Raw genomic sequence first — 11,670 nt, forward strand, 5'->3', positions numbered from 1 at the left:
TAGTAGGTGGATGGTAACGGAAAAACTGAAATTTAAAAAAAAAAACGTTTTTTGGAAAGGGGGTGGGGTGAGTTGGTGAGGGCGAGAAAGGTTGAGAAAGAGCTTTGGAAAATGTTTTCCCTTCTTTTGATAAAGGAAAACATTTTCCTCCAATTGGAGGAAAATGAATTCATAAGGGAAATGTTTTTCAAAACATTTAAGCAAACCAAACATGGGAAAATTGGAAAATATTTTCCAGAAAATGTTTTCCTTCATACCAAACATACCCTAAATGCACGAGTTTAGTTTTTATCATATAACAATTTAGAGTTGATTCACACAATTAGATTCACTTCATAATTAACAATTAAGTAACTACGCTAACAAAACATGGGTGATTAATTTGCTAAAGCTGATTAAAATTTATCAAGCTTAATATACTCCTAAACAATGAAAAATAAATTTTATATATAGCTATAACATAAATAGTTGGGGGGGGGGTAGTGGGGGGGGGGGGGTCAAAGGAACCAAAAAGTCGTGCTATACTTTTATTATTTATATCGTAAATTTTTCAAACATCACATTTAAAGAATTTTCTAAATATACTTAGAGATTTATATGTCGAGAAAAATAAATAAATAGAGAACCTTTAATATGAACGATCCTCGAATAATGACAAATCCAGATAAAACAAAATGGAATCCTCCAAAGACGCTATTCATTAGATAATTGATGTTTTTTACTCTAATTTTTTTCGTATTTATACTTTTTCACTTCTTGTTATTAATGTATACTACCGACATGGTTCAAGAGAACTAAGATCGCTCCCAGCTAGGGATGTTCATGGTTCGGTTTGAATCGGTTTTTTTCCCTTAAAAGAAACCAAATTAAGTAAATTGGTTTTTCAAATTTTAGAACCAAACCAAACCAATTAAGTCGGTTTTTTCTCAATTCGGTTTATGTCGGTTTTCGGTTTTTTCGGTTATTTGTCGATTTTTTCTTAAATATAAGACATACACTGTCAAACACATATTCCGGCGACCACATTTTCAACGTAACACTATCAAATCAATTGCCTTTTGAGAAATCTATTATTTACCAAGATATATTGATGATAATTGAATCGAATAGTAATGAATAATTTAAGGACTCAATTAAAAATATATTATTTTTAACACGAAATGGATTTTTACACTTAGCAAAAGAAAACTACCATCAAACTAGAATGTAAAGGTAAAGAACTATACTAAAAGTGCAAACTATTAACATTTACCATTAAATTTTTGAAATTTTGTATAAAAATATACATATATATAGGTGTAATAATAAATTTGAAATAGCTACTCCTATAGTCGGTTTGGTTCGGCTTTTTTTTATTAAAACCAAAACCAAACCAAATTTGATCGGTTTTTAAAATTCAAAACCAAAACCAAATCAAACCAAAAAGTATCGATTTTTTTGGTCGGTTTGGTTTGGTTTTCGGTTTGGTTCGATTTTTCGGGTTTTTATGAACACCCCTACTCCCAGCCTCTTTTCCAATCTCCATTGCCCCCACTCGCATCCTGCCATGTTATTTATTTTTGAAAAATGAATTTTGTTTTATATCGGATCGCTTTATTTAAGTGCTTCCTTGCTTCATCCCGCGAAAATAGACATTAATAGATTTTGTCTGACCGTATTCATACGTTGCTCTGTTTTGCCTCCGTCTCGCCCCATTGCTCACTTCATTTAAGCGCTTTCTTGTTCCACCCAGGGGCGGATGCACCTTGGTGTAAGCGGTGTCGGATGACACCGCTTTGCCGGAAAAATTCACTAAACATGTGTAAATTATACGTACAAAAAATATTTTATTAAATAAACAAAACAAAATGACGCAACTTTACACATATTTCTCGCTAGCTCTGCTGGTCAAGTGCTTCACTTTTTTAGGCGAGGTCCTGGGTTCGAACTTGAGCAGCTTCATCCTGAGTAAGATTTTCAGCGGTTTTCTGCTAAAAAACTTGTTTTTCTCCAAGTATGTTCCATGGTAAGTTTTTTTTATTATCTTTTTCTTTCTATCTTTTTCTTGGGGGAAGATGAAGTTAGTCCAAACCCAAATTGTAAAGTCAAATAATGAAAGAGTTTTAAGTGATTGCTTAGTGTTATATATAGAAAAGGTAGTATTTACTATTATGTCTAGCAAGAATATTCTGAATACATTTCAAAAAATAAAAACTTGTTGAGGAGGGTTTTAGTATTATACTTGAATTCATTTGCTTAATAAGATTCGAATTTGTATATTTTTGTGTGTATCGTGACAGTAATTTATCTATTTGTTCACTTCTTTAAATGCGACACCGCTTACGAAAAATCCTGCGTCCGCCCCTGGTTCCACCCTGCTATGAACAATACATTGCTACTCCAATAGACACCGTTAGTAGTCCGATCTTACTCATCCCTTATCCCGTTTTGCCTCTGTCTCGCTCTATTGTCCACTTCATTTAAGCGCTTCCTTGTTTCACCCCTCTAAGAACAATACATTACTAATAGATATTAGTGAGTTGTCCGATCTTACTCATGCCTTACCCCGTTTTGCCTTTGTCTCGCTCCATTGTCCAATTTACTTAAGTGATTCCTTCTTCCATCCCGCTAAAGCAATACATTATTAATAAATATCGATAGTTGTTCGATCTTACTCATACCTTAACCCGTTTTGCCTTCGTCTCGCTCCATGTCCACTTCATTTAAGTGTTTCCTTATTCCACCCCGCTAAGAACAACACATTACTACTTCTAATAGATATCGATAGTTATCCGATTTTACTCATGCCTTACCCTGTTTTGCCTTGTCTTGCTCCATTGTCGACTTTACTTAAGTGCTTCCCTCTTCCAAGTTCCATCTCGCTAAAAGCAATACATTATTAATAAATATCGATAGTTGTCCGACCTTACTTATACCTTAACTCGTTTTGCCTCCGTCTCGCTCCATGTCCACTTCATTTAAGTGTTTCCTTATTCCACCCCGCCAAGAACAACACATTACTACTACTAATAGATATCCATAGTTATCCGATCTTACTCATGCCTTACCCGTTTTACTTCCTCGCCCCCCTTGCTATCTCTACCAATTAGGCAAACGTCACACTATTAGATAATCCTAAGCAAAACAAATACTAAAAAAACCAAAAAGAAGCCCTATCAATGAGGTCTAAATCAACGGTTGAAAACATGCGGACATTTACCCAACCAATAAAAAACCAGCACCAAAACCGTGCAAAACACAGCTGTTTATTAAGATGCGCATGTTTTCTCACCAACCTACAAAATCCTCCTTATTCTAACGCGTCAGCAGCTCTTTCTCTCTCTAAGCATTTTAGACCAGTGGTCACGAGCCCTCACTCCATTTTTCTCTCTCTCTAGAAAGTGATTAGCTCGTGACTGACGAACTCAGTGCCTATTGCTGCTGTTAGTGGAAAGTAACGGAATATATATATACACTCTCTTCTTCTTCTGCTGCTATTTGCTTGCGGCAATGTGAATGTTGAATGTGTGAAATCTAGGGTTTTTGGATTGTGGATTTTAGATCTTTAGTAGATCTAGGGTTTTGATTCTCATTTCATTGGATTTTGTTAGTTCGTTTCTGCCGCCGCCGTTGCCACCGTGTTTTACTCAATGGCAACGCCTTTTCACTTGCCAGTCACTGCTGCTCAGGTATCTCTTTCACTCTCTTTTCACTTGCCAGTCACTTAGACTGATGAAAACTATTTAACTTCTTACCGTTTCTTCCTTGTCTGTATAATTCATTCGTAGAGCCGTTGAATAGAGTGTCAAGGCATTCCTTTTGTTATAAACCGTTGCTTCCGTGTGTGTTTATTCATTTGTAAAGCAGTTGAGTAGAGGGGAGGAACGTTTGTTTGTTTGTGTGTAGCTTTAGCTTTTGCTGTTTGGGTTTTTGATATCTGTGGTTATATATGGATGGATTTAACTTGTAGACAGCCTGTTAGAAGGATAAGGATAATAATCCCGAGATAAAAATTGTTGGATTATGTAAATTCATGTTCGGTTGAATTTTTATTTCTGTTACAAGTAATCCGAATGAATTTTAATTTCCGTTATAAGTAAATCCGGGATTAGCTATATTACAATTTTGGTATTATTTTTATACCACATTTAATGTGTGATAGCAATCTCGAGATAGGTTAAGTCTATTCTGTTATTAATGAAACCGAAAGAAAGAAAGAAAGAAATCGAGAGCTTTTTGTATAGAAAAGAAAAAAAAAGAGAGCTTTTTGTATAGATCGAGACTTGTAGCTTGATTCCTTACTCATTCCATATTTGGAAGAATTGCAGAAACCGTTTGATAACACTTCTTCCTATTTCTTTCTCAATGATATCTGACGAGCTAATCACGGGATAAAACATCAAATGACAAAAGTGCCCTCCTTTAAAGTGAAAATCGGAAATTAAAGTTTATCTATTGTGACCAAATACATGTTTTATGTTATACCCTGTATATCCCATTTTTAATCCAATAAGTCAAACATCTACCAAAATAGTATATCCACTAAATAATCCCGTTATTGTTTAATCCGTACATTATAATCCCCCCATTATAATCCCAGTATAACCTTTTTCTCAAACCAAATGACTTCTGACATTGTAAACTAATTTACACAACCATTTTAGTTTTATCTGCTGTTAAACATGACGTTTGCCCTGTTTTGCTAGTTACCAATCCACGTTGAATTGGCTTTTAAGTGACTTGACAGTGTAAAAGTTCTTTACAATATCAATGCATAAAGTTAAATTCTATATGGGTATGCATGTCTACATCCACTTTTAAGAGATATATAAACTACTAGAGGTAAATACTTTTGTTGTGTTTATTTTCCTTTTAAATGCACCTGTATATAGTTGGAATACTATAGTGATTGAATCTCCTAAAAAGGGATAAATTTTCTGAAAAGAGCCGCAATCTCTAGTAATCAATGCGAACAATTAAGAATATAATGCAATGGAAACAAACGAGATATATAGGCAGTACCAACTAGTTAAGGATATGTCCCAAAGAAGAAAAACTTGTTTAGGAGTAACCAATTAAGGGTTAGTTGTTTTTGTTGCACTTACATTAGATTAAGTAAGGGTGTGTGTGATTTAGAGAACCTTTAGCTCTATAGAGCCCTAATTTGCCTTAGAAGACAAATTACTTATCAGTGGTAGAATGAAATGAGCCTAAATAGAGCGGAATATTAGGACTCATATTGCTGATCCCAACTTGTTTGGGATTGAAGGATTCTGATTGATTTATTGTTTTTAATGGCTGGGATTTGAATTTCATTTGTTTCTGGGGTTTCGGTAATGTTTCAGGTTGGGACGTACTTCGTGGGCCAGTATTATCAGATGTTACAGACCCAGCCCGATTTTGTTCACCAGTTCTACAGTGATGCTAGTACCGTGCTTCGAATTGATTCCAGCACCAGGGAGACCGCTTCAGGGATGCTGGTATTTTATCTAAAGTGCCTTACTTCTTTGTACTTGCTTATGAGTAAAACCTTCTTTCTAGTTACTTCTCAATTAAGTGTTTTTGGTTGTTTGCCTTGGAATTTGGTTAATTTATGCCAGAGTTTGGCTGATCCAAGTTTATTCAATTTACAATGGTGAAAACCAAGTTGAAGTCTCTTATTCTTGTGCTTTTACTGTTTTGTTTGGCTTCAAATAGATCAACAGCAGAAGCCAAAACATTAAACTAAAGTACTCTCCAAGTTGTCCATCCATTGAGTTGGACATTAAATGCACAAAAATTACTTAGATGATTAATATTCTTGATTTTGTTGCTCTAGATGTGTTGTACAGGGCTGACTTTAACATTGGACCAGCACCCTTTTGATTTTGTTTAGCTGTTTCAGTTGTCATGTGCTAATTGAAGCTTATTACTAATGTATGACTAATTATGTTGAGAGTAATTCAATCATTATTAGGACTGTATGGGATATAATTGGGCTGGCCAATGATTGTTTGATCTTGCTCGATACATGTTCTTAACTGGAGCATGGTTCTGTAGTCATCTCTATGATGTCCATAAGTTTCAGATTAGCTTTGAGGAGTTCTTCCATGAAGTTAGCCCCTGTTCTAAAACAAAGCTCTAATATGGAAAACTATCTGCTGAGTGCAGCTTTCACTTCCATGTTCTAGGTATTTAGGTTAAAGTCAGTCTTTCTGAAACCCAAATATAGAAGCTATGTCCATCAAGTTCTCCGTTTCCCTAGTCAGCCGCATAAGTGGTTTCTCTCTGTCCTCTAGAAGTTGAAATCTGAAAGAAGTGGCATCGTGTATACTTCTTTCCACCACCACTCCCCTTTTCTGTTATGTGAGTCCCAAAATGTACACTTCTATCAAAGGCACTCCATATTTTGCTGGTGTCTTGAGTTCCTTCTTAGTATCATAACTACCAGTGAGTTACTTCATAAAAAGAATCATAACTACCAGTGAGTTGACATGTGACATGCTCTATTACTAATAAAAGAAAGATTTTCAAATAGACAAAAGAGAAAAGCTTTATCTTTGAACCCCTGTTCAAAAAGAAAAGCTTTATCATTGAACAACTTCTATTCCAGTATAATAGAACTTCAGGTCATTTTCAACTAGCTAATAAAATGGTTCATGTTCTGTCATGTTCCTTTGGCCCCAATATGATTTATTCTGCTCTTTTTCATTGTTCTTTCTGTGATTTTGTGCAGCAAATCCACACCCTCGTCATGTCGCTTCACTATACTGGGATAGAGATTAAGACACTTCATTCCTTGGAATCATGGAATGGTGGTGTCCTAGTGATGGTTTCAGGTTCTGTCCACGTGAAAGGTATCAACAGGAGTAGGAAGTTCGTACAAACATTTTTCCTTGCACCCCAGGAAAAGGGATACTTTGTCCTCAATGATATCTTTCACTATGTTGATGAGGAACAAATTCTTCAGCATCCGGTGCCCTATCTAGGGCAGACTAGCCTCGATTCCAAGCTGAATGTCTCCACTGCAATTCAAGAGCAAGGTATGAGTTCAATCTTCAAGCTTTTCATCCTAAGATATGTCTGATGGGTAGATCCTCTCACTATTGTTGTTTCTCTCTCTCTCTCTCTCTCTCTCTCTCTCTCTCTCTCTAAAAAAGAAGAAATTATTTAGTGTACTGTTAAGGTCTTTCTCTTTCTTAGCTTTTTCGGAGGGAGAGCGAGGGTGTTGGGGTGTGTAACTAACAGAACCATGCGGCGAGGGGGAGCATGGTGAATGCTTCACCCTAGCTAAGTTGTCGTTAGGAAAGAATACTTCTTTTGATGAAGTAGGGAAGAATACTTCTAGTTGCTCCAAAAGCCAAACCTCACTAGTTTCCCAATTGTCACATTTTTTTTCTGGTGAGAAGTTTTAGTGATATGCTATAAATTGGTTTTGTTTCTTTATGTAACCCACACTCTTAGGTAATTAACTTGAAGGAAAAGTTGAAGAAAAATACTCCATCTCTTCTTTCAACAGCTATAACTTGGGAAAAAGATTGCACTCTGAAACATCTGTATTTTTTTGAAATGGTAAAGTTTAACATCTCTAATGTGTTTCAGTACACAGAAGGGTTCTCTTTGTGGTAATTATTTCAGGGTCGAAGTAGAGATATCCCAAAAGGTTTTTGTACTTCTTTGAAGTAGTTTGTCTAGAAAATATTAAATAGAAAGACAAAAAGATGTTTGGAGATGGTCCTAATCCTAGCGAATAATGATGACAGGAAAGCACCGAACTGGAGCTTTCCAAAATAGGCTTCCCTTTGAAGCACCTTCAAGAAGCGTTCCAAAAAATAGATGCTAAAAGCTAAAGCTCTAGTTGCTTGTACAGGTTGTAATTATGCACTAATCACCAAACATTTGCGTCCTACTGAACAGGAAAGGCCTCACATCAGCATGTTCAGTGTTGTTTATAGTTTGTCTATGTCATAATGTCTCATCCTGTGCTGAGGAAATATCCTGTCCGCCTTTTAGTAGATTCTTAAATGTCGATGCAATTGAATAAAGACTTGGAAGTCAGTTTCTCTGCAGTCCTGTGTACTAATGCTGCAGTACTATAATATAACTTGTCCAAAAGAAAATGTCCATATTTAAAAGATTAATGATGGTTTCTGCAGTACCCAACTACATGCTTGGTGGAGAAATCCAGGCAAGGGAGTTTGCTGCTCCTCCTAAAATTCAAGATAATGGGCCTGTCAATAACTACAGTTTTCCGGAGGAACGGCTGCAGCATGTCCCTGAAGCTGAGAAGATCCTTGAAGATAATTTTGCAGCACAGTCAAATGGCTCACTTCAAAGTACAATTAATGCAGTACAAGAACATTTATCCAGTCCTATTGAGGAACCAGTTGCAGAGCCCCAAAAGCACACTTATGCTTCTATTGTATGCCATTACCTTACATTCTCATATTGTATTGAGTATGCTTTTGCTATGAACTAATTTTATTTGCCTGATTCTAAATTGGAAGTTACAGGTTACTAAAGGGCAGTCTGCACAAGGAGGACCAGCTCAGTCTTCTTTCAACAAACCTACACCTCCTCCTTCAGAGTGGCAACATGTGTCAGAGCCTCCTAGTCTGTCATCGGTTCCATCGACTAATGCTATTGAGAGGTCTATAACAGAGGCAACAGAAGAGGCTTCAGCTGTGGAAGATGAAGGTTAGTTTCTCGTACATTGGTACAACGTGCTCATCCTTTCTTCTCAGGAATGTGTATTCTTTTCTTAAGGGACCTCATTTGAGTGATATGCTTACATGATTTTCCTTTTTGAACTTTCTGCAGTTGAAGTCAAGTCTGTATATGTCAAAAACGTGCCTACAACGATGGCGGCTTATGAAATCGAGGAGGAATTCAAAAAGTTTGGTAAACTAAAGCCTGATGCTGTTGCCATTAGAACGCGAAAGGTTTGTTCTATCATCTTTCGCTTGTCTACTCCTGAATCTAGGTTAGGTCAATATAAAGCTCATCTGGAGTTTGATGTGATGCAGGACATTGATGTGTGCTATGCATTTGTCGAATTTGAAGATGTAACTGGTGTTCAGAATGCAATTGAGGTTTGAACTAACATTTCAAAATTTGAGCAAATCTTTAATTATACTTTTTGTGTTTAGGTTTCAATACTCATAAGTTTTTCATTTCTGCCTGGTGCTTCTAGATGTGTTCCTCGCCAGTTATGTTGCTATTATTATTCCCTCCGTCTTGATTTTAATGATGCGATTTGAATATCATGATAATTAGGGAATAAAAGTACAAACATTACCAATGGAACAGAACCGGGATAAGCATTACTTTGTTCGGTAATTTCCATTGCTAATTGAGCATCGTGATTGCCGTCTGCCGTGCTAAAGTAAAGTCAGGTTACGTGGGGAATATGTAAAAACCTGCTGTAGTTTAACCCAAAGTTAATTGGGAATGCTTAGACTTGCTAAAATTATTCTTAGTTAAACTCTTCATCTTCCAAAGAGTACGAAAATCAAACAAGACAATGCTAGGAAGGCTGCGATGGATTGACATCCTATCTTTTTGTAATTTGAATAAGTGAAAATGGTGCTATTTTGTGAATGGGGTCAAATGAATTGGCACAAAATGGAGGTAATCCAAGTAAAGTGCTGCGGAAGTTGTGTATTATCTTGTATCTCTTATTTTTCTCCCCTTCATTTAATTGTAACTAATACTGTCAACTAAGACTAATTACTGCATTTACCTTCAGAATATGTATTGACAATTAAGTAAACTTTGTTGCAGGCATCTACTGTTCAGATTGGTGGACACCAGTTGTACATTGAAGGGAGGAGACCAAACAGAAACAACTTAATTCGAGGAAGTATGTGTTTTTTTCCTTCTCAATTATCATTCATGAAATCCAGCATATCTTTAAGCTAAATTGTTTCTTGTTGTCTTTCTAAGATTCTCTGAGCACAATATTTTTCTACTAGGTGTGATCACTAAGCACAATTTTAGCAATTCAAGAAGGTGCTTTTGGCACTCTTCTATAGTCCACAAAAAACCCTATCAAATTAAATACTCATATTTCAGCCTATTTGGAGAGTAAGCAGAACAGCTTTTCTACTTTTGTTTTGGCGGTGCATGGCAGTTACTTTGGTTCCCTACTTGGTGGAAGATAAGGGACGTCAAAGAACATGGATCAACCAAACCATCCTCTTAACTTACTCTTCAGTTCTTGGAGTAAAATTTAACCCTGGAGATAGCTGTGTCTTCATGTGAAAATTCAGTATAAAATGAACAATGAACATTACTACTTCCTGGGGTTACTTGCAATAACCCGGTTTCGAAATGAAAGTGGTATCATGAATGATGAAAAACAGTGAGTAGAGAAGAATAATATGCTCAGTGGGATTATAATCGCACTATTTCACTTGCATTCTCTGTCAGGCTGCAATTGTAAATATTTGGCTCCCACCTCTTCACCATGGTATTGGTCTCAAAACAATTCATATGTATGCTGGTATCAATAGAACTTACTTAGGACCTCGTTGATTTCTAGTAAATAGTTAGTGTTTGTTATCAGTTGAAGTAGGGCCTTTTTTTTAATACTCACAAGTAAATAGGGCCTATATTAGGTTCCTGTGTGCTTGTAATAGCCGAAATAGGACTGTTTAGGGAATCACTAAGCCTGGTCCTTGTCTGGTGGCTTCCTGCTTCATTTCTTTCATTTCACAAGTGACTTTACTAAAATCTGATGTCATGAAAATTTATTTTGCTCTGCTTCCAAAAAATGTTGAATTCTTATGGTTTGTCTTTAAATTGGGGACACAGGAGGAAGGGGTAGAGGCAGAGTTAGCTACTCCATGGACGGGAGGGGGCGCTATGGCAGCCGTGGTTTTGGCAGAGGTGGTCAAGATGGAGGTGACCGTGACTACGGAAGATCAAGAGGAAATGGTTACTATAGACAAGCTCCTCGGCAAGAAAGAGCTTACTCTGGCAATCAGCAAAGCTTGAGAAATGAGCAGTACTCATGGGAATAAGCAAGTTGAATTTTTGAAGGACAATACCTTCCTTCCATACAAGCCATTTTGCGAACAGCTTATTCATCTTCAAAGTTTTCGAAAAGATTAGTATACTTTGAGAAGCATCAAAATTTAGATTTATTGGATGGAATCATCCCAAATACATATATTTTTTGGCAGAAATAGCAAGTGTTTTTTTAACTTACATGAAGTTACCGAAAAGGGGTTTTAATGCAGTTTTGGCCTGCTGCTGGATGTTCTGCACAAGTTGTCCATTAGATGTTTTCCTTTTAACTGATTGATCTACATACTCCTCTCACCAGCATGAATATCTCCGGCCTAATGCAAACTGTAAATCCTAAACGGGATTAACAGCCCTCTCCTCCCCTATTTGTGTGTTAATGTTGGAGCACTTAGGAATCAGATGCATTTAGTATTTTGGCTTCTTGATCGGTTGGTACAGGTTTTAAATGGTATTGGGATTGGCACGTCTTCAAAGATTTGTCATTTGTCAACATTTGTTTTGGCCTTCAGAAGCATTGCGAATTACTGGATAAATCATGCCCAGCTATGTTATAGAGGAAAATGAGAGACCGACGATGTGAATTTTCATTTGGGCTCTGTAAGTTAGGCTTGGGGTCTATTCTAGAGAAGACCAACTTAGCTCGTCAAAAATGAAAGAGAAGAAAAATGGAAAGTCCACATT

At 36.5% G+C, this 11,670-nt stretch overlaps 1 protein-coding gene across 2 annotated transcripts; it reads left to right on the top strand.

The window, feature by feature from the left end:
* LOC109232383 (putative G3BP-like protein) lies at positions 3,266 to 11,258 on the top strand. 2 transcript variants are annotated; one of them, XM_019398124.1, is made up of 9 exons: positions 3,266 to 3,668; positions 5,325 to 5,459; positions 6,695 to 7,001; positions 8,115 to 8,380; positions 8,466 to 8,655; positions 8,779 to 8,900; positions 8,985 to 9,050; positions 9,742 to 9,820; positions 10,774 to 11,258. In XM_019398124.1, exons 1-9 carry the CDS (start codon positions 3,630 to 3,632, stop codon positions 10,980 to 10,982), a joined length of 1,413 nt encoding a protein of 470 aa, XP_019253669.1. In that variant the 5' UTR covers positions 3,266 to 3,629; the 3' UTR covers positions 10,983 to 11,258. The 2 variants fall into 2 exon arrangements, with proteins under 2 accessions (XP_019253669.1, XP_019253671.1); XM_019398126.1 differs by having other exon boundaries at positions 8,472 to 8,655.

The sequence above is a fragment of the Nicotiana attenuata genome, chromosome 9, assembly GCF_001879085.1.
Source record: "Nicotiana attenuata strain UT chromosome 9, NIATTr2, whole genome shotgun sequence".
Lineage (NCBI taxonomy): Eukaryota > Viridiplantae > Streptophyta > Magnoliopsida > Solanales > Solanaceae > Nicotiana > Nicotiana attenuata.